We start from the raw sequence: 22734 nt of genomic DNA, 5'->3' as shown, positions 1-22734 counted from the left end.
AACTGCGGTAATATGGTGCCTGGGTTTCTTGATTTCTTTTGCTTTCCTCCCTATCTTCCCTCTCCCCATTCTTTCTCTCCATTGGCTGGAAGGGGAGCCTGACATAGTAAGTGGTTAATAAAAGCTTGTTGACTGATTGGAGGGGCATGATCTAAGCCAAGTTTATTTGTGATAATGGTGATGACAGTAATAACTCATGCTTCCCTAATACTCCTGAGTTTTCAGGCTTTTTACTGTGTTTCCCTTGGTTCATTTGCAGCAACAGGCAGAGGTGAGTCAGTCAAATCTTCGATATCTGTGGGCCTCACTGAACTGTAACACTATGGAGATCATCCAGAATGTCCTATTGGAAGCGCACCCATCCTGGAATTATATCAAGGAAATATATGAACTTCTGATCTATGTCCGGGACATTGCAATGGTAAATTACTCCCTACTAGGCTCTCTTCCTCTCCCTTTTGCCAAATGGTTGAAGAGAAGGGGTCAGCATTGACCCCAGCTGACCCAGGGTATGGGAAGCAATGAATTGGGGCTGTGTGCCAGGAAGTGGGGAGGTAGCAGCCAGGTGTGGCATGGGCACTGGAGGCTTCTCCATATGCAGACGTGTGTATGTGTGTGTATATATAATATTTATTATATATTTTACATATAATATATATAATATATATTCTACTCATCCTTCAAAGCTCTGCTCATATTCCACTTCCTCCATGAAGGCTTTCTCTGCTTCAGATGCCCACGGTGACCTCTTCCTTCCCTCAACACTTAGAGCACGTCTAGGTTGCCTCTCACTCTCTGATTGTTGCGTGTCTGTCTTGTTTCTCCACCTAGTCTTGAAGCCCCTTGAGAGCAGAGACTAAATCTCATGCCCCTCTTGTATCCCTCACCTAATTCCCCAAGCCTCAGTTTCCTCATATGTAAAATGTGTGCCAGACATCTGAAGTATTGAGTTTATTTTTAGGAAGGACACTGTTAAGCTGGAGAGTGTCCAGAGGAGGGCTACGAAGATGGTGAAGGCCATGCTAGAGGAAGGTTCATGCTATATTAAGACTGATTGAAGGGACTGGGGATGTTTTTCCTGGAGAAGAGGACGGTGGCTCTCTCCAAGATAAGCCCTTTGAAGGGCTGCCACATGGAAAGGGCATCAGATTTGCTCTTCTTGGCCCCAGAGGACAGTGGGTGGAGGTTGCGAAGGAAAATTTAGGCTGGATGTAAGGGAAAAACTGACTAGCCATGGGAGTTATCACAGAGCGGAATATTCCACCTTGGAAAGTAGTAGGTTTCCTGTCCCTCATGACCTTCAAGCAGTGCCTGGATGGCCAGCTGTTGGGTTTGTTGTATGGAGGAGCTGTGGGTGGCCACGTGGCTTTATTGCCTCCTGCTCCTTTGCCATTTTGGTTCTGCCTTGTTTCAAGCTTGTTATAGGGTGGGAGTTTGGACTAGATGGTCCCTGAGGTCTCCTGCTGCCCAGAGCTTCTGTGATTCTTCTTCATGGGCCCTTTAAGTATTAGAAGATTATGCCCTTTGGGGCAGTTGATCTACTGGTCTTTAGGTTAAAAATCCTTGTTCCTTTTGCTGTCTGATGGTTTCAAGTCCTCTCATCTCCTCTGGCTGTGCTACCCTTTTAAGTGTTGCTTTTAAAACACGGTGCCCAGAACTGAATGTAGGTATGGACCATGATGCTCCTGTTTTACAGAGCAGTCCTGATGGCTCAGTGTGTTTATCTTCCAGGACCTGCAGGTGGACCCACAGGTGGAGACAATCTTGACTCTTGCAAATTCAGGCAGGGACCGGAAGTTGGTGAAGCCAAAGGCACTTCTTGACAACTGCTACAAAGTGATGGACCTACTCTACTGCTTGTGCTGTAAGGATGGCAGGGGGAGACAGGGAGTGGGAGGGAGGAGGATGATGGGCCTCTTCAAGGTGCTGAGGGAGCCCTCAGGACCTGGATGGGCATCCATTAAGTGTTGCCACATGTCCTACCTGCCCTATACCACATGTAATATATGCCCTGTGCTTCCTTACCTTGAACTGGGGAACTAGAGGTGCTTAGCTTGGAGAAAAGGAGACTCAGGGTAAGGGACTGGGTCCCTGTCTTCTGGTTTACGAAGGGCTTTCCTGTCAGGGTTAGACTTGGGCTTTTTTTGACCCCAGAGGGCCAGCTGAAGCGCAGTGGGTGGAAGCCAGAAAGTGGACAAATTTAGGCTTGATGTTTGGAAGAGCTTTCTAACCACTGGAGCTATGCCCAATTCCAATGGTCTGCCTCCAGGTGGTAGGCTCTTCCTCACTGGAAGAGACTGGATGACCATAGTGACATGCCATGTGTTAAGCCTTTGCAAACCTATGTATCATCATCATCATCATCATCATCATCTTCATCATCATCATCATCATTATTAATGAGGATTCCTTTTTAGGTATTGTGTAGCTACTCTTCCCACTTTTAAAATTCTGTGACTTTCACATGTATGTCTCAAGAGGTGGTACTCACCTGGGGGCAATTCACAACATTTCCAATAGAATCCCAGTATGTTAATTCTAGTGGCATTTTTTTTTATGGACTTGTGATGGGAAGGTGGCTTTCCTCGGAGGATAGATTTAGAGGTGTGGAGATTGTCTAATGATACTCTCCGTCATATTAGAGATGAAGAAATTGAGACCCGAGAAATCATAAGCTTGTAGACCTAGAGGTGGAAGAGACCGTGAGGTCCAGCTCCCTCATTGAGGTTAGGTGGCTTGCCCAGGGCACACACATAATGAGAGACGTGGGATTTGAACCACAGCCCCCTGATTTCTGTCTTCTCTCACAGGTAAAGAGAGTAACATCCACAATTGGGAGGACTGCGTGGTCCCCCAAGCTCAGCCTCACAGCCACCACGCCCCTCCCCAGTGTGCTGGCCCAGCCACTCTGCTGTACCGTCATTCAGGAGCCCAAACATCTGTGGTGGCAGAGAGAGAGCCGAGGCCCCCCGAGGGGAAGGCCACTCTGGGGGAAGAGCGCTTTACACCCTGAGCAAGTCCTTCTAGTCTTGACTCTGCTCTGGAGCCCAGGGGGACCGCTTGGGCCCAGCCTCTCAAGCGTCTCAGGCCTGTAATTCTCACCTCAGCATTTGGGAGGGAGGCCCTTGGAATCCCCCCGCCCCCATTTCCATCCTGGGAATAGTCCCTTGTGGAGCAGCTCAGAGAAGAAGCCCCTCTTCCTTCTGGAGAGATCTTGCCAGAGAAGAGCTAGGCTGTCTTCTCACTTACTTATCCCCTCGAGCCTAGTCTCTCTCTCTTTTTCCTTTTGCCTCAGAAGCCCTTAGTGACTGAAGTTGGTGTGGTCAGGCCTCAGCCCCTCCCATGGGCTCCCATAGGCAGGGCAGAGGGCTCTGCCTATGGAGCAGGCCTGTCCTGTTTGTCTGCTTTAGCCCTTGTCTTCATGGTTGCGAAATAGATCCCAGGCCCCTGCCAGAATGAAGAGATGTGGGGTTCCTCAGTACCAAGAGAGCTGAGTCAGACCCCAGTGGAGTGGGGCAGAGTGTGCAGTCAATGGTAATAAAGCTGAGGAGTGGCTGATGGGGGGAGCAGCCTGAGCTTCTGACCCCAGATTAGCTCCCAGTTGAGTCTGTGCCTTCAGTTTCAGTAAAAATAAGATCCGTCCCTGCCATCTGCCTCCCTTCCAAGGGCAGAGACCAAAAGCAGGAAGGGGAATGTTGTAAAAGTGCTTTGAGCTCCTTGGGCCCAAGGAACACTGGGGAAATGTAGGGCTGTTTCTGAGATGGAAGAAGAGGGGAGCAAACTTTCTGTAACGACACCACTAGCTGTTCTCCAGAGCTGGTGGCCTGGGGTGCTATTCCAGGAGAGCTAGGAGGTACCTGGAAGAGGAGGAACTCGAAGGCTGGTGAGGTTGCTACAAGCCTACCTACTGATGGAGAATGCCGCCTGCGCAGTTGGGAGGACCTATCTCAGAGAGGGAAAACCATGTTCTATAGAGTGAAGGGAGTGCTAGTGTTCCAAGGTCAAAGAAGGACTCCCAGAAAGGCTGGCAGAGAAGCTCATTGGGCCAGTTTGCTGCAGGCCCGTCAAAAGGCCTTTGGCCTGGATTGGGGATGGTGGTGGAGTTCTGGGAAGGGAGAAAAACTGGGGGGGGGGTCACTGCTCTTTGAGAGCTGCCATCCCCTGAGGACTGCTTCCAGGATGCTCAGGGAGGAGCATCTCATTGGCTTCTGGGGCTGCTGCCCCCCTTGGCCTTTGGGATCTGCCAGGGGTTCTGGGGGTTGGGGGCTGGGAGTGGGCGATTGGAGTGAGGGGCTGCCCTCACTGGAGACAACAGCCTGGGGACTGGGAAGGAGGAATGGGGTGTATTAAAATGCCATGTCTTGCCATGCTGATTCTTTTCCATTTCTTTAATTTTTTTTCCTATTAAATACTTGTTTTTCATTTTATTTGATTTGTGACTTTGTGTTTACCCAAATGAGGCAGCTGGGCAGGGGTGCAGTGCTCTTCCTTAGGCCCTTTTTTTGGTGGTGACGTGTCAGCTTCTGCCAGGCTGTGAGCAGGCAGGACAGGAGGGTTTTTCCTCCAACACTCTTTTATAGGATCAGAGATTTGGAGCTGGAGGGATGGTCCATTATAAACCCCTTTCTTTTGCAGAGGGGAAAACTGAGGCCCAGAAGGTTTAAAATGTTTTCCCAAGGTCACACAGGTTGTAAAATGAATCTAGGTTCTCTGACTCCAGACCCAGGGTTCTTTCCGTGGTACCTTGTTTCCTCTACTTACCATGGCCTGGCCTCTAGGTCTCCCCAGTGTCTTTCATCTTCCCCTGCCCCAGCTTTCTTTTTTGACCTCAGTAGGACAAGAAGATGCTCATAGCTCAGGAGAGGCTGGGGAGCCTTCCTGGAGGCTAAACTTTACCCACTCTTGGGGGAGGGGAGCAGTTCTGTCAGATCATATACAACTTCTTGGGGCTTTGCTTACTCTGCTGGTGGGGGGGTTACACCCTTGGTTTCCCCTTGGAAGTTGATCCATTTTTCCAGATGTTCACATTTGGAGTGGAAAGCCTGATACACATTCCCTCAGAGGGACAGGAACCTCCCCCCCTCCCAAGAGCTTCAGTGGACAGCCGAGGCTGCCAAGCAAAGGGGAAAGGAACAAACATTTACTGTGTGCCAGGCACAGTGCTGAGTATATAGCAAATATGATCTCATTTAAGCTCTTCCCTCCTCAAATCTCCCATGTATCCCCCTCCACCCATTCTCTCGACTGAGAACCCTGCCTCATACTCTATGGAAAAAACAGAGGCCGTTTGCCGTGAGCTCCCTCATCTCCCGTCACTCGTATGCCTTCTGCCGCTGTCCTCTACCCATGTGACATGATGAAGTGGCCTTACTATTGCTAAGGCCTTTACCTGTAAGCGATCTTATTCTGTCCCATCTCCTCCAATGGATTGCCCCTTCTGCCATCCTCACTTTTCCACTTATTTTCAGCCTCTCCCTCTACTGTCTACAAACATGCCCATGTCTCCCCAATCTTGAAGAAACCATCACTTGATCCTTCCATCCCTGCTAACTTTCACCCTGTATCTCCTCTGCCCTTTTTAGCTGAACTCAGAAAGGCTGTCTACAAGAGGTGTGTCCACTTCCTCTCCTGTCACTGTTAATCCTTTACAATCCAGCTTCCAACCTTATCATTCCCCAGAGCTCCTCTCTCCAAAGTTACCAATGATCTAATTGCCAAATCCTGATTCTCCTTGACCTCTCTTTGGCCTTCTACACTGGTAATCACCTTAATCCTTGGTGCTCTCTTCTTTCTAGGTTTTCCTCCTCCCTCTCTGACCTCTCCTTCTGACTCTCCTTTGCTGCATCTTCCTGCAGATCGCACCTTCTAACTGTAGGTGTCCCAGAGGGTTCTATCCTAGGCTCCTTCTCTTCTCCCTCTGTACTACTTTACACAGTGATCTCTTCAACTCCCATGGATTTAATTACCGTCGATGCTGATGATTCTCTAATCTACCTATCTTGCCCCAGCCTCTACTGACCTCCACTCTCACATCTCTAACCGCTCTTTAGACATCTCAAACTGGATGTCTGATGAACATCTTAAACTCGGTATGTCTGTGACAACTCATCTTTCCCTTGAAACCTCCTAATTTCCCTATCACTGTTGAGGGTAACACTATATTCCCAGTCCCTCACACTCACACCTAGGAGTAGTCTGGGACTCCTCATCATCTCTCACCACCCTCCATATCCAATCTGTTGTCAAGATTTGTTGATTTCACCTTTGCATCATCTCTCAAATATGCCCCCTTCTCTGATGCTGCCACCCTTCTGATGCGGGTTCTCATCACTTTATGCCTAGATTATTGCAATAGCTGTGGGTGAGTCTGTTACCTTCCATCTCTTCCCCACTCCAGTCTATCCTCCGTTCAGCCACCAAATTAATTTTCCTAAAGCACAGGTCACCCCCCCCCCCGGCCCCAATTCAATAAACTCCATTGGCTCCCAATCACTTCCAAGAACGAATACAAAATCCTCTGGCATTCAAAGCCCTTCATAACCTAGCTCCCTACTACCTTTCCAGTCTTCCGATTCCTTCCTCCTCGACATACACCGTTCTCTCTGGTGACACTGACCTCTTTGCTGTTCCATGAAGAAGACACTTAATCTCTCAGCTCTGGGCATTTTCTCTGGCTGTCCCCATGCCTGGAATGGTCTCCCTCCTCGTCTCCACCTGCTGCCTTCCCTGGCTTCCTTTAAGATCCGACCCAAATCCTGCCTTCTACAGGAAGCCTTTTCCAACCCCTCTTCATTCCATTTCCTTCCCTCTTTTAATTATTTCCTATTTCTCCCGTCTATAGGTTGTTTGTACATATTTGTTTGCTTCCTGTATCTCCCGTTAGACTGTGAGCTCCTTGAGGGCAGGGACTTCCATTTGCCTTTTTTTGTATCCCTGGTGCTTAACACAGTTCCCGGCTCATAGCAGATGCTTAATAAATGCTTCTTGCCTGATAAACTGTGCATCTTTGTGTCCCTTTGTCAAGGATGTCCAGGGAAGAAGTTCCCTTCTCGTCCACTGGTCTGGCGCCCATTCCACTTTGGGATGGCTCCAGAGGTCAGGTGTTTCCTTACTGAGAGCCAACATCTGAGTCTCTGCAGCCACTAATCAAAGGTTCCTACTACTGCCCTCTGGAGCTAAGCACCCGATGCCTTTTGAAATACCTGAAGATCTCCATGACAGTCTTTGTAACTTCTCTCTCCTCCCTCCCCCAGGTCCCTCAATGCCAAGTTTTTTTGTTTTTGTTTTTGTCCAGACTAAACATTTCTAGTTCCTTCAACAGATCTTATGTGGCGTGGACTGAAGAGTCCCTTCAACATCTTGCTTGCGCTCTTCTAGAGATCCCAGGGCTCCACTCTTGGGCTCCTCCCTGCCCTACCCCCCAGTTTTTTGTCTTATCTGGCCAGGAACAAGGCTACAAGGTGCCTTCCTCTCCAGGCCTCTTTACTAATATTCTCCTCCCCCCTTTCTAGTATCCCTTTATGTAATCTCTCATTAAAATGTAAAGTCCTCAAGGTCAGGAGCTGTCTTGTTTCTTGTTTGCATAATATGTGTGTGTATGTATATATACACATATAAACATACACACATATATACATATGTCCTCAATGTTCCAATGTTTAGCACAGTGGTACATAGTAAGTACTAAATAAATGCTTTATCTACTCCAGATACCTTTGGATATTGCAGAGAGAGCCATCAGCCCCAGGAACCCAGGAAATGAAGATGATTCCCTCCCCCCAGACCTAGCTATACCTTTTTCATAAAAGCAGCAGCAGGTAATGCTGGGTGGCAGCTGGCATGAGTGCTAACAGCCTTAGCCAGATTCGTGACCTTTCATGACCACCTGATAGATAGCCGTCCCGGCTCTGCTGAGAAGTCCTCTGAGATAACCCATTCCTTTTCTGGATGGCTCTGATTATTTCCTAGCTAGGTGCTTTAGGCTCATGTAGTCCCCACACTGAGCCGACACTGTGCCTTGCATGGCAGTGGAGAGCGTGAAACCAAGAAGCCAGGACCAAGCAAGTGTCCATCTTCCTAGAGGAAGGCGCGGAGAGGAGTAAGGCAGAGGGAAGAAAGGAGGTGGATAGAGGCGAGAGCAGCTGAGTAACAGGAAGCCAGGCAGGAGTCTCGAAGAGGCATTCGTTAATTACAGTACAGCTTTTATTAATACTGGAGTGTTCACAGTGCGTCTGTTACTTGTAGCAGTGACTATTCAACTCAAGGGCTGGATCATGGTGGGGCAGGAGAAAAAGGATAATTTGTCCAAAGTCCAACAAACAAACCAACAAAAAGAACCGATGGCTGGGTAGAGGGGTAGGGGAGCGGGTGAGGAAAGGGGAGCCAAAGGGAAGACAGAAGTACGGGGCAAAAGGGAAAATAAATTAAAAAAAGAAACAGGTTAACAACAGCACCAGAAAAGTTACGTCAGTCAAAAGACACTTTTGAAAGGGATTTTTCTCTGTACAAAATGAACAATAAAAACAAATCCCCAAACTAAACAAAAAAAAAGTCTGTGTGGTGGTATTGTTGGCTCCGGTCTGAGAGGGCTGGCGGGCCGGGGCCTATGTGGTTATTACTAATCACTAATGACAGGGCTGGGCCAGAGCCCGAAAACAAGGGCAGAATTGGAGCTCTATATACAACACCAGGGGTGCTTCCAGGGCAGTGGGGATATGATGGGCTCAGCCTAGGGAGGAGTACTTGGGGGCATCTTTAAAGGCCCTGTGACTTTCCTGATTCTCTCCTGCATTGCCTTCTCCTCTAGTTTGTCCTATCTCATCACTCCAGGAAAGCATGGCATGCAGAGGGTGATGGGGGCCTTTTCTCTTCCTTTTGGAAGAAAGAACATTTCTTATTCCTGACTGAAAGGGGTCAAAGAGCAAGAGAAAGAGAAGTGTTACTTTAGGAGTTGAAATGAGGAAAGAGCATTCATTCTGTCCAGTATCTTGCCAGCCCTCTCAGCAGAGCCCTCACCTGAAGCCGTACAGGAGGACAGGAGGCTCCCACTGTCTCTAACCAAGGGATAAGAGCGTCCCTGGACATTCTGGAGAAAAGCAATGGGGCGGCCATGGTATATCTTTTCTCTGTTTGCATGGAACACTCAGAAGAAGGAACTCAGGGTAGTAAAGTAGTACAAGGCCAAGGTCAGAGCTGGAGTCCCCCCCCCCCGCGGAAAATTCTGCCCCGCAGCCACAGAGTGAGCCATCCCTAACGCTGTTGGTCAAGAGGGAGAATGGGTGAGAGAGTGGAAAACCTGACACCCACACATCCTCCCTGGCAGTGGGTCAGAGTATCCTTCCTCCAGCATGGTTGGACAAGTAAATAGTTTGGAGTAGTGACCGGTGCCTTTGCACAGGCTACAGCAAGGATCTTCTGACCAAATGGGCCCCTGAAAGTCCCTGAAAAGCAGTCAAATGACTTTCCTGGCATATAAGGGAGCACAGGGGCGGGGAAAGGGAAGGCACAGAGGAAGAGGAACCCCTTATACTTCCCATCATTTTACACCAAAAAACTGCTCCTCTACACCCCCCCTCCCTCAGCACACACACTACCCCACCCCTTCCCACCCCAACCACACTCACTGGCTGCAGCCCTCAGCACGTCCCACATGCCACACCACCGCAAACCATCAGCTTACATGTGAAAATGCCAGGCCCATCACACCAGCTGCCTAGCAAACTCCTGCCCAAAGCTTTCCGAACCGGCTACTCAGCAACCTTTGCTCTCTGTCCCCTTGCCATCCTCAATACCTGCTACGCGGCATCACCACCACTCGACCTCCAGCCTCAGAGCTCATGGGCCTCAGCTTCCTCTCTGCCCTCATGCTTTCTAGCTCAGAAATGCTTCAGATGGCTCTTGAGACTGGGTTTAAAGGACACCCCCAAAGCCTGAGAAAATGTGCCCCCAGCATAGATAATGTCCTTTGAAGTGCCCAATGGAAAAGGGAAGGGAATTCAGGTGAATTTGGTTTTCTTGCCATGAATCCAAGGACCCCTTTATCTTATGGCACAAGAAAGATGCCTTTGGGCTCCTAAGGCAAAGGGCAATGGAGGAGTGAGGCTCAGATGTATTCCCAACCAGTTGAGATACAAGGAAAAACCAGCTTTCCCAAACCCACTGAAGACCCTGTCTCTGGGAGCTGGTGGTGATGGTGATGGGCCCGCAGCCTGAGTCCTTTTTGTCCCCTTGGACACTTTCCTCTTGGGTACAGGACCCACTCCTCTCGCCTTAATCTCACATGCTTTTTACCCTGTTTAGACTATGGAGTGGTGGAACAAAGAGGGAGGAGAGGTGGAAGCTTCTGTAGCAACTCTCTCCACGGCCTGAGCCCCCACCCCTGCCTCTGCCCTAGAATAGGGCACATATTTTGGCACTGTATGGGGGCAGACAAGGCCACCCCCACCCTACTACCCTGTTGCTTCCTGGCACAGGCTTGGAAGGCTAGAGCCACGGATGGGGTCTTCATGGATGGCATCTCCTCTGGCAACAGAGGGTCAAAGCCAATCTTCAGTAATCACCCCCCCCCCGTCTCCTGCCTCCCTCACTGCCCTAACCCTGCCATGGGCCACACAGGGGTCTACAGCTTAGACCCCCAGGCCCTTCCGACCTTTTGGGCCAAACTCCAGTCACTGGAGAGAATAGCAGCCACTCCATGGCTTTCTAACAACAAATACAACTTCCCTTTTCCTGCCAAAGGCCCATACGGCTACAGTTCAGCTGCTTCTGTCACACGTGTGTGCACAGCACACACACACACACACACACACACACACACACACACACACACACACACACACACACACCCCTCTGCAGAGATACAACTTTTACGCCAACACACACACAGCCATACCTTCCATTCACACACACAATCTTCACCCAGGTATAATCGCCTTCATTTTATTATCATATTAACAAAATAATCCCCACCCCCTCCCAACACACATACCCTCTGTACAGCTCTAGCCCTCGACCCCAAGTCTTGGGTTGGGGTGACAGGATGGCTGAAACTGACCCAAAAGTGCCACCAGAGTTACTGTCACAAGGTGCTCCAATTAGACCTGGTTCCCTCAGAGACATTGCCAACTGCCTCCATGGACCCGAGTTTCTCCATAGCACTTGGGACATTGCTTTCCTTTTCCCAGTGTTTTCCTCAGCTCCTACAGGTCTCCTACCTTCCCCACCAGAAAGAACCAATTCTGCCCACCAATACATCTGATGAGTGGTAGGAAGGTGTAGACTCGAAAAGACCCTACTAAGACCAAGGACTGCTTCTGGTTACTCGCACCTCTGACAGGCTTGGTCTCAGGGGTTCCTGTTCCTGAGGCCATATTGCCTATCGCTACAGAGGCCAAGGCAATAATGGACTCCAAAGTGAGGCCCTGAAGCCTACTGGCAGGCCCTAGCCACCTTGTTGCTCCCTCAAATGAAGTAAAAAGACCTCCGCTGGTGGGCCCCATGACGCTGAGGCGCTACTGGCCTCATGTTCTCCCTTTCCTGCCGTCCTGGCTAATCGAGAGAGCAGAGACATTGAGAAGGAAGGAAAGAACAAAGGAGAAGGGGAAGGCAAGTTAGGGAGGAACCAAGCCGCGGCTCAGACTAGTGGCCCGGCTGGAGGACGAGATGACGAGATGACGAACGCAGTCCGAGAAAGACCGTGAGTCATTTCCTTCTTTTGTGGGAAGCTCTGTGTGTGTGCATGGGTGTGAACGTAGGGGGAGCTGTGGAGCTACTGGTTCCAGGCCTGACCACTCACTCGGGAGGGGCAAGAGGTGTAGAAGGCAAGGGGTGGCGAGGAGATGAGGAGAAGAGAAGGGAACAGATGGGGTGAGAAAAGTATGAAAGAGACTCCAGAAGAGTTCAAGGCTAATGGCTCCGCCTTTCCAAGGTTTGTTAAAGAAGTTTTTTTCTCGTTTAAATTTTTTAATCTAGATTCTGTGTCTCTATCCATAAAGTGGCTTTGCCTTGTATATTTTTAAAAACTTTTGTTTTTCTCTCCTTTATTGTTTTTCTTTTGTATTTAATGTAGCTCCCGACTGTTTTTCTCTCCTCACTCCTCTCTCTCGAGGCCCCAGCTGCTCAGTCCAAGCCATGAGGGCTCCCTTACTTGGGAGGCCGGGGAGGCAGCAGCAACATCACAAGATGCGGGGGGCAGATCTGTCGTTGGTGATGGTCCTTCGAAGCCGCACCCCACGCCGGATGGCCACCAGCATGTCTTCAGCTGGAGGGTCACTCGAAGCGGCAGGGGGTGGTAGAGGCGTCTCTTCCGCTGAGGTGCCAGATAGGGTAGTGGGAAAGGGAAACTGCCCCTCTCCCAGAGCATGGGCACCTGCCACCAGCTCCCCAATCTTCTCTACCAGGCTATGGCGATTGGCTGCCAGCTGCTGCTGCTCTTCCTCAGCCTCCTCAGCTGAGAGAGACTGTCCTGCTCCTGGGTAGCTGGCCACCTCCAGAGAGGTGCTGCCCCATGCAGTGTTGGGGAGACTCAGCCGTTTGGGGGAGGCCTTCGCAAAATCAGGGGCATGGGATGAGGCAGCATCATCAGCATAGAAGACGCACTCCTCGCTGCCCACCCGGGTGGGGCCTGTGTAACCAGGTGAATCGGGCACTGTGGGGGTCTTCACTGGGACAATAGGTGGGCGAATGGGGATGGGGCCAGCATTTGAGAGAGTGCGGCGCACTGAAGGCTTGGTGGAGGGTGTGCGGCGGATGGTGGCCACGCCTGGCGGGGCACCTGAAGGCAGGGCCATGCCTGTGGGCAGTCCGGCCGTGGAGGCGGGTCTCTTGGTTTGGATCATCCGGCGGTAATTCTGGGCAATGTTGCTGTTTCGGGGAATGGTGGAAGACTTGTCGAACTCACTCTGCCCCTCGACTTCCACGTCCCCGTTCACAGAGTAGGAGTCATAGTCTGAACCTGGGGCACCCATGAAAGACAGCGTCACCATACATGAGCACACACACCTGAAGGCAGTCACTGTCCTAGGTGCTGAAGATACACAAAGCCCCTTCCATAAGCTTCTTCATTCCTTCATCTCCACCCATCCCAGCACATATTAGGATAGGTCTTATATTTTTCAGCATTAGATGCCATGTTATGGGTAGGGCCTGCTGCTAGGAATTTTTTCACCTCCTGACCACCTCAGGGCTCTATATACATAGAATCCACCCCCTCATCACTACGCTCTTCATAGCTCCCCCCCTCAACCAAAGCTGAACTCCAGCTTTTCTTACGCAGAGAACACAGGGAGATGAGACTGGATGGAGCAAGGAGGGCCTTGTGAATCACATCCTACCCATGCCATGATACTGACTTCCTCTCTCCATCTGTTATTTGGGTTTGTACTTCAGAAGGCAACATCTCCAAACATTTCTTACAATAGAGAGTTGTTAATCTGGGGTCCATGAATTTGTTTTAAGAAAATTCTGAGGGGCAGCTAGGTGGCGCAGTGGCTAGAGCACCGGCCCTGGATTCAGGAGGACCTGAGTTCAAATCTGGACTCAGACACATAACACTTACTAGCTGTGTGACCCTTGGGTAAGTCACTTAACCCCACTGCTTAGCCAAAAAAAAAAAAAAAGAAAAAGAAAAAAGAAAATTCTGATAACTGCCTTTCAATATAATAATTTTCCTCTGTAATCCTGTGTGTTTTGTTTTATGCATTTAAAAACATTAGTCTGAGAAGGAGTCCATAGGCTTCATCATACTGCCAAAGGGTCTATGGCACCAAAAAAAAAAAAAAGAGTTCAGAACCCCTGCTTTATATGATTATGGATTTAACACTGGAAGAGATTTTTTAGAGATTATTATTAGAAATTATTACTTGTCTGGGCCTCTCATTTTACAGATGAAGAAACTGAGACCAAATAACTTGCCTAAAGTCAGAGCAGAGCCAAAATTTAATCTAGCGGGATAGTGGAAAACGTATTAGATTTGTGGTCAAAGCCCTTAGGTACCATTTGCTTCCTCTTTGACCTCAGGGAAGTCATTCCCCTTAGAATTTTTGCTCCTTAGTATTAGACCTTAACCTATATTATAAGAGAGGGCATTGTTGAAGTGTAAAAAGGTTAATTTTGATTATTTTAAATTAAAATTTTCTTGTATAAATAAAACCCATGTAGCCAAGAATAGAAGGAATGCAGAAAATTGGGAGAAAAAAAACTTTCCTAGACAGTCTCTCAGATTGGATGTGATTGGGTTGGAAGATTGCTGTGGTGTAGGACGTGATGATCTGGTTGATTTAGAAAAACATGGAAGAACCTGGACTTACGAAGGAAGACGCTGTCCACCTTCAGAGAAACAAGTGACAAGTGGAAATAAGCATAATACAGTCTTACAAATATGTACGTGAGTGCATATGAGTCTACATGTGTATGTTTATAGATATCGATGTATATTTGGATATCTACCTATCCATGCTTGATTGTAGCTTTCTTTAGGTTGGGGAGGGGAGGGAGGGGAAAAAATAAAGTCCAAAGTGCACAGCAGAAAACAAAAGAAAACCAACAAGGAAGCAAAGAAAAGCTGGGCAACTTTGCAAACCATGAGTCGTGTTTGTTATATTTGAAATGGAAATTTATTGCTTTATATTGAATCCTCTCTTATGGTCTGCTGTGTACATTGCAATTTTTTTCTTTTCTCATTTTGTATTTAAGTTTAAAATTAAAAAAATTACCAAAAAAAAAAACCCTTAAAAAAACAAAAGAATGTGTGGTCCTTGAAGGCAGGGGCAGTTTTTCCTTTCTTCGTATCCCCAGTGCTTATGGTGTCTGGCACCTGGTTGCCAGACTCAACTTTTTTTTTTTTAAGGCAATTGGTGTTAAGTGACTTGCCCAGGGTCACACAGCTCGTGTTGAGTGTTATGTGTCTGAGACCATATTTGAACTCAGGTTCTCCTGACTTCAGGGTCAGTGCTCTATCCACTGCGCTACCTAGCTGCCCCTAATAAAAGGTTTTTGATTGACTCAACTTCTGTGGACCTCAGTTTCCTCCTCTGTAAAATGAGGGCATTGGACTACATAACCTGTATCACCTCTAAGTCTATGATCCTAAAAGCTTCTGCCCTCAAATCTAATGTGTCTTCCATTTTTTTGAATCCAGCTTCGGGCACTTAGTAGCTGTGTGACCCTAGGCAAGTCACTTAACCCCTCTCAGTCTCAGTTTAGCCATCTGTAAAATGGAGATTTATAATAGCACCCACTTCCCAGGGTTGCTGCGAAGATCAGATGTGACAATGTTTATGAAGTGCTTAGCAAACTTTAACAAGCTAGATCAATATTGACTGTCATCGGGTACTACGTGCTGTCCTCCGCCTGTTGCTCTAAGAGCCCCGTCGATGGTGCCAGAGCAGTACCTTGAGAGGGGATGGTGTCCTCGGAGCAGGAGGGGGTGGTTGTTTGTGTGCTATAGCCGCTTGAGTACTGCAAGGAGTCCCGGCTGCTCTTCTGGTGCTCAAGGCTCAGGCCCCGCGTCAGCACCATGGCCAGGTCACTGGCAGCGGGAGAGACCTCTTCACCGTGCTGAAAGAAGAGCCAAGGTGGGATGAAGGTGAGCTCGTCTAGACAAATCCAGAAACCAGAAGGTAGCAAGCTGCCCCAACCTGCAGATATCATATCCCTGACCTTGGTCGTGTCTATACCCCACTCCCACCCGGGCCACATCTTTGGCACTCTGCTCACAGAGTCTGCATCTACACTTTGACGGCACAGTCCTTCCTTCTTTCCTCCCCTCAGCCTCACAAACTAAAATATTTCTCCTTAGCTCTACCTACGTAGAGTTCTTGCTCTGTTCCTCTGAAGGGACCCGTAGACTTCTGGCATTTAAAACTTTGGGGGGTACCCATCAATTGGAGAATGGCTGAACAAATTTGATAGAATGGAATACTATTATGCTTTAAGAAATGATGTAAGGGATGGTTTCAGAGAAACTTGGGAAGACTTTATGAACCGATGCAGAGTCAATTGAGAAGAACAGGAGAACAATTTCTACTTTAACATCGACACTATAAGGGCAGCTAGGTGGCGCAGTGGATAGAGCACCAGCCCTAGAATCCAGGAGGACCTGAGTTCATAATCCAGTCTCAAACCAGACACTTGACACTAACTAGCTGTGTGACACTGGGCAAGTCACTTAACCCCAATTGCCTTGCCAAAAAACAAAACAAAAGATCAACACTATAAAAATGTACAATTTTGAAAGCCCAGCGAATTCTGATCAGTTTAATGATCAACCATCATTCTGTGGACCAATGATGAAGCCGTCACCCACTTCCTGACAGAAAGACTAAGATGCGGATTGAGACACCTATTTCTGGACAAGACCGATGTGGGAGCTAGTTTGTTTGACTCTGTTTAGTAGTTATGAGGGTCGGGTTTTTTGGTGGGGGGAGGGAAGGAGGAGGTAGAAGGGAGGAAAAAATGTTCGATAATTAAAAAAAAAAGGAATTTTGATCTTGTGGTTTTTCCTCTTCCACTGCTGTGCTCCAAACTGTCCTCTTTCTAAGCTCCCATCTCTGATTTCTTGCTCACACCACCTGGTTACCCATAGTCAGATGTCTCAACATTCTTATCAGGGGGCTCCTCCCATACTTCTGACCCTCATATGCCAACCACTTAGCTCAGGGCAAAGGAAAAGAGAGCCAGGGAGAAGCTGTGCATGGAATGACTCCTGGGTCTCAGGGCATCTCCACAGTTCAGAGGGTACACAGGTTGCTTTTGCCAATGTTGCCCCCTCAGGGGATGGTGTACCTTAGCTGCGATGGTTGCAGGGGACATCCTGGGTCGAGGTGTCTCTTCCCCACCAATGCTGGGATAGCTCCCGCTGCCTGGGCCCCCTTCTGCTTCCCTCAGATGTTCTACTCGGTCCTTCCTCCGCTGCAGAGTGGTTGCCATTGGCTGGTCATATGGGCCGGCCTTGGACCAATCCTGAAGGTGGGGAGAACAGTTATAGATTGGGTGACAGGAAGGTGGGCAGGCTTGTGCCAATAGGATCAAGGTTAGAGCAAGAAGATGGCAGGGCACGGGAAAGCTGGCTGTGCCCCCACTTGCCTCAAGAAGGAGCCCTCATCTGTGCTGGCCCTGAGAACGGCCTGCTTCCAAAGCACTGTCAATTCCTTCCTCGACCCACCCCTCCAAAAACCCCTCCTCTATTTTGGGGATGAGGAGGTGAAAGTTGTTTTGAGAGAGTATGGCTCACATCACCAAAAAGAACAGGGCCGTCAGCTGGTGGAAGTCCAAGAAGCCCATGTATGGACCACAGCCTGATCTCCTCATCCCCTAAGCTGAATCTTGATGCCTAAGCTGGGGCATATGGTAGATGAATCAGGTTCACCTGTCCTGCAGCTGATGGAGAGGATGGGGGATGAAGTGAGATGGGCTACTGAGGGAGACAGTTTCAGAGGAACTGTGGCCGTGGGTTTCATTAGGAGATCAGCACCTCCTTATCCATTCCCCCATCTTATTCTCACCTCCTGTTTCAGTTCTCCCAAGGCCTGGCAACAGAGGAGACCTTTCTAGAGTTGGCTACAAAGCAATAAACTGAAACACAGGCAGGAGAGGGGAGGGATGAGAGGTGTGGGACAGGTAGTCCCCAAGCAGCCCAGGGCAGGGCCTGAGTACAGGTTAATGGCAGTGAGAGGGGAAGGATGGAGGGAATGGCATGCAGAAACCACCTCCTGGCTGGTGCTGGCTAAGGAGCTCCTCTCCCTTCCCCCTATGCCCCACTGACTCTTGAGGAGGAGGGATGATCTAAGGGCAGGAGGGGAAGAGGACACAGCTTTCACCAAGCATCTGCTCCAGGAGCAGCACTGTGAGGACAAGAATGCTCTCCTGCCCTTCCTTTCCCTTCCCACGCCCTGCCTGTCCTTGGAGGCAACACTGACCGAGGTGGGGGAGCTGCACTCGCTAACTGACTGGCAGGTTTCCGAAGCCTCAGAGGATGCCGAGCTGGAGGACTTCTGCGGTGCAGCCAGCAGGAGCAGTCCACCAGAGATACACGCGGAGAGCGAGAGGAGCAGAGCAGAGTGGAGGAAGGAGGAGGACAGCAGAGTGGAGGAGAGAATAAACCTGGTTAGGGTGAGGGCATGCAGCAGCAGAGACACGCACATGAATAAACAACACACACACACACACACACACACACACACACACACGTGTTTGCACATGCACTGATGCACCTTTCCCAGAGCTCTAGGGCCAAGGCCACAGTCCACAGCAAAAACCCACCTGACACACACCATCCCAAGGAGGAGGGAAAGTCACATACATGGACACACATTCACACAGTCATGTGTATGCCCATACACATGTGAACAAAATAGCTCAAGCACCCTGTGCACGCAGAACATAACCCAGAAGACACCCATCCCCAACTCACTCCTAATGCCATGGATACCCCTCTTTCTAAATTTATACATGCTGCAGACACAGTCACTGGCCCACACAACATGTATGGTCCTCTTGTCCTTCTAATTGACCACGCCCCTCCCCTGTGATTCGTCATATTGCTCATCATCCCCTAATCTTTTAAAAATGTAACTTTTACTTTACTGATTTTTTAACTAAAAAGTATACCTCCCTTGTACCCACTTCCCTAAGTGAAAAAAAAATAAAATAAAACTCTGGTAACAGAGAGACATAGTCAAGCAAAGCAAATTCCAGCATCGACTATGTCTAAAAAAAGTATGTTTCCTTCTGCATCCTGAGGTCTGGCTCCTCTTGGTCAGGAAGTTCGACTCCTGGACTTGAGTGAAATGGACGGGCCGTGCTCTTGTGTGGGAGACCTTAGAGGGATGGGAACCTCTGTCTCTGGGGAGAGGGTAGAAGAAGCTACTTGGCTGTCTTTCTGTCTTGACATCTCAAAGCATCCTGGGCAGGCCCATAGGTACAGTGGGCCCTTCTGCCGAAATGGAGAGGAGAGTCTCCCCAGAGACTTGGCCATTGAGCCAAGCTTCGTTGGTATGTCAGGACTGCGTAGAGTTGAGTGTGTTGTCTTTTGTCCAGGATTCCCCTTCTCCCCCACAAACACACACAGAACTGCTCCCTTTGCCCCTCCCCCACTTTAAGTCAAGTTATTGTGACACCTTGTGAAGTGGGGACAGTTAGAGTGCCAGCAAAGGGTTAATTTGAGCCTAGCCAAGGACTGGAACATGCAAGCAGACAGACGCGCCTGTAATCAGAAAGAATCCTCTTCTACATGGAACAGTAGCTGCTAGTTCATCCCAGCTTTGGTCTTCCCAGAGACCCTCTCAATGGCTTATGGGTGGAGAAAAAAATTGCCTCCCCTTGGCGGGCCTCTTCTCCTTAGCAAGGCGTAAACACATGCCTCCCATTGAAGGGCTAGCTGTGATCACTGCTACCACCTTCTTTGGACATAGAGAAGAGCAGCTGGAGAAGGTGCCCTACGATGGCCTTGGTTCCCAGGATTCTAGGAGTCTGGGTCAGCTTAATGTCTACTTCCCCTGGTCACCATTTGCCCTCCACCTTCCAGATTATTTCCTTATTTCCTAAGTTTTATTCTTGCTTTCTGTAGTCCAGAAGTCTCCTTTGACCTGGATTTGCTGTCTTTCTTGACCCCTAGTTTTCTCTACTCCAAGGCCAAGAGTGTTCATTTGCCTCCAATTCAAGGTACATCCATCTGTATTGGATGGCCAAAGTTGGGGAACCAATTATCCTATTGGCCACCAGGGGGAGCGTCTATCCTTCTAGGACGGCATTTCAGGCTAGCTCCTTTTCCCCAGCAGCGATTTTAGGACCATAAATTTAGAAGGAACCTTAGACCAACCCCTTTACTCTACAGATGAGAAAATGAAGGCCTACAGGGGTTTTAAAGAACTTTAAATTTTAGAGGGGTCACAGGTGCCTGAGTCATCCAGCCAGTAAATGGGCAGAGCAGGCATTTTACTGGGATACCTTTTTCTCTACATTGTTAAGAGAAGCAGAGGAGGGTCTTCTCCCGCCTTTCCCCATCCCTGCCCTGGCCCTCCCAAACCAATCCTCCTCACCTGGCTGGTGATGTCCGAGGGCATTGGCGACGGAGGTTTGGAGTATGTGGCATCTTGGGAGATGAAGCCAGAGTCATGGGAGGAGACACTGGAGAGGCGGGTACTGGGGTTAACTGGCTGCGCCAGGCTGCGGTAGCGATAGGTGGAACTGGGTGAGTATGTTTGGGACCCGCCGGGCCATGGGGCGCCACCCTTTGTACTGTTACCACTGCTGGGAGGGGGATGGCAGGGGAGGGGGAGGAAAAAAGTGCGGTGGGGGAGGAGTAAAGAGGGGAAGAGTGGTAACAGCGGTCAAAGGGGGGACGAGGGGGAGTCAAGGTGGGGAGGAGAGAAGGGGGGCAAAGGAAGGAAAAGACAGCGTAAGACAACAGGTTCCGAGACACAGGCATCGTAGGCAGGAGTTGCTGAGCCACGGAACAGCGTGTCAAGGACAGGGAGGGGATGGAGGAGAGAATCTGGGAAAGGACTGGGCGGGGTCACTCTTGGGGGCTTACTCCACAGGGTCTGGGCCAGGAGCAGGGGCTTTGTCCCACTGCTTCTTGGGTCAACAAAGGCCATGCCCGAGTTTGATCAATCTGACGCCTTCTGTTCGCTCTACAATCCCAATGCAATAAAGATTGGGGGGGGGGTCACCATGTGAAAGATATAAAACTCAAGCAGGGACACTAAGTAAGGAGTGGAATCACCCAGAGTGACCCAGATGTGTCTAAGGAAGCTTGGACTAATGCCCCGATCTTCTGACCCTCAAACTGGTCCTCTGTCCCAGAGGTAACTAGTGCAGTGGAGAGTGCTGGCTTTGGAGTCAGGAAGCCCTGAATTCAAATCCTGCCTTTCACACTTACTAGTTGGGTGACCTTGGACAAGTCATTTCACTGCTGCCTGCCTCAGTTTCCTCATCTGTAAAATGGGGATAAGAATAGTACCTACCTCCCAGGATTGTTGCAAGATACTGCTTTGCAAAACTTTCTGCCCACTAGGCCAAAATGCATGAAAGGAAGCATGATGTAGTATTAGTTATAGCTGTATATGTTTCTGTGCATGTAATATAACATACATGGAGCAATAATGACTAGCACTTTCAGGGTGCTTTAAGGTAAACAACGTGCCTTCCTTACAGCAATTCTGGGAGGTAGACATTGCAAGTATTATTACCCCCAATTTACAGAGAAGGTAACTGGGAGTTAGCAGTCAAATGACTTGTCCAAGCTCACATGACTAATAAGCATCGGAACTGGAATTCAAAACAAGCCCTCTCCTGATTTCCCCAGAGGTTTTCTGCACTGGGTCACACTACCTTGGAAGCTGTGCATATACATGTGTGCGTGTGTGTGTGTACAAAAATATATGTGTGTACACATACATTTATGATGTTATTCAGGCACATTTTTTCTACACATGGAAAAATGAAATCTGATCACGGTAAACCGAGGATTCTTAACCTTTTCTGTGATGGACCTATTTGGCAGTCTGGTGAGCCTCAGGGATCTCCTCTCAGAATTATGCAGAAAACAAAATACATGGAATTACAAAGGAAACCAATTGTACTGACATATAGTTATTGAAATATTTTTTAAAGACAGTTTCCAGACTTCAAGTTAAGAATCGTTGGTATACATACATAGGTGCCTGGTAGAGCCTCAGAGTAAACTAATTGAACTGATTTAGGGCAAGCTTTGATTGAAAAGCCAAGTGGGATCAAGCCCTCAGGTCACACCCTCCCCCCATCCTCCCCCCCCCACGTGTCCCTCCAGGACTCAAAGGGCAGAGTTCCCATTGGTTAAGCACACTTACCTACACATGCTGGACTTCCGAGAGCCAGAGCTGCTGGGGGAAGATGGCGGAGTCTGGTATGACCAACTGTAGTCAGAGCCCTTCAGATCTTTGATCACCTGAATGAGGGGCAGAGACCAGGGTCACCAGAGCCAGGCACCCCTCCCTCACAGCCAAGGCAGCTGCCATCGGCAATTTAGGGAGACAGAGACCCCTCCTCCCACGCCCTTCTCCGGATCCCTCGGACCCGCAGAAGCCTCTTTTGGGCCATGCATGGACAGTTCGCTGTTGGATTCCTCCAGCTCTATTGCCCCTTGTATCTAGTGGGAGGGGGCGGGATGGTCTTTGTGCTCCAGGTTGACCCTAGACAGGGAGAAGCAGCTCCCCCTGTGGGATGCCTCGGTATCCCCACTTCTCCCTATTTCCTTGCTCCCACTTCATGAGCAAACCCCTGGGGGTTTACCACTGTAATAACAGTAAGAGTCAGAAGGACTGGGCCCAGTGATTTCATCAGCATGGAGAATATTCCTTCTACCAGCGCAGGCCAGCACCTTCTCTCCAACTTCTTGGTCTCAGGACCTTTACACTCAAAAATTACTGAGGACTCCAGAGCTTTTGTTTATGTCTGTCATATCTACTGATATTTACTGTGTTAGAAATTAAAATATCTTGGTATCATTATGAAAATAATTTTGATTCTGCATATTCCCTGAAAGGGTCACAGGGACCCTTGAGGGGGTTCCCTAGACCATACTTTGACAATCACTGATCTTAGGGAGTGACTTAGAGCTCTGGTGTCAAGTGACTTGCTGGGGCAGCTAGGTGGTGCAGTGGATAGAGCATGAGCCCTGCAGTCAGGAGACTAGTTCAAATCCGACCTCAGACCAAACACTTGATACTTACTAGCTGTGTGACCCTGGGTAAGTCA

General features: G+C 49.1%; 2 protein-coding genes across 7 annotated transcripts in view; one reads left to right on the top strand and one right to left on the bottom strand.

Moving 5' to 3' along the window:
- The window catches only part of IL34 (interleukin 34), a 57077-nt gene extending 52650 nt beyond the window's left edge, over positions 1–4427 (top strand). The window contains 3 exon segments of the mRNA XM_020963674.2: positions 260–421; positions 1732–1864; positions 2811–4427. Coding sequence (XP_020819333.2) covers positions 260–421; positions 1732–1864; positions 2811–3013 — 498 coding nt within the window. The 3' untranslated portion in view covers positions 3014–4427.
- Positions 4428–8180: 3753 nt separating this feature from the next.
- MTSS2 (MTSS I-BAR domain containing 2) overlaps positions 8181–22734 on the bottom strand; it is a 40666-nt gene continuing 26112 nt past the window's right edge. Inside the window, exons 9-14 of one of the 6 annotated variants that reach the window (XM_020963566.2) lie at positions 21828–21925; positions 20037–20247; positions 17916–17990; positions 16783–16959; positions 15390–15555; positions 8181–12952 (exon numbers count right to left, since the gene is read on the bottom strand). In XM_020963566.2, coding sequence (XP_020819225.1) covers positions 12174–12952; positions 15390–15555; positions 16783–16959; positions 17916–17990; positions 20037–20247; positions 21828–21925 — 1506 coding nt within the window. In that variant the 3' untranslated portion in view covers positions 8181–12173. The remainder of the gene's footprint in view (positions 12953–15389; positions 15556–16782; positions 16960–17915; positions 17991–20036; positions 20248–21827; positions 21926–22734) is intronic. The other 5 variants (XM_078149344.1, XM_078149347.1, XM_020963569.1 and 2 more) reach the window with 5 other exon arrangements.

Source organism: Phascolarctos cinereus, unplaced genomic scaffold (assembly GCF_003287225.1).
Source record: "Phascolarctos cinereus isolate Bilbo 61053 unplaced genomic scaffold, phaCin_HiC Scaffold_2;HRSCAF=192, whole genome shotgun sequence".
Taxonomy (NCBI): domain Eukaryota; kingdom Metazoa; phylum Chordata; class Mammalia; order Diprotodontia; family Phascolarctidae; genus Phascolarctos; species Phascolarctos cinereus.
The sequence above is the reverse complement of the archived record's forward strand: the minus strand, read 5'-3'. Positions and strand labels throughout refer to the sequence as shown.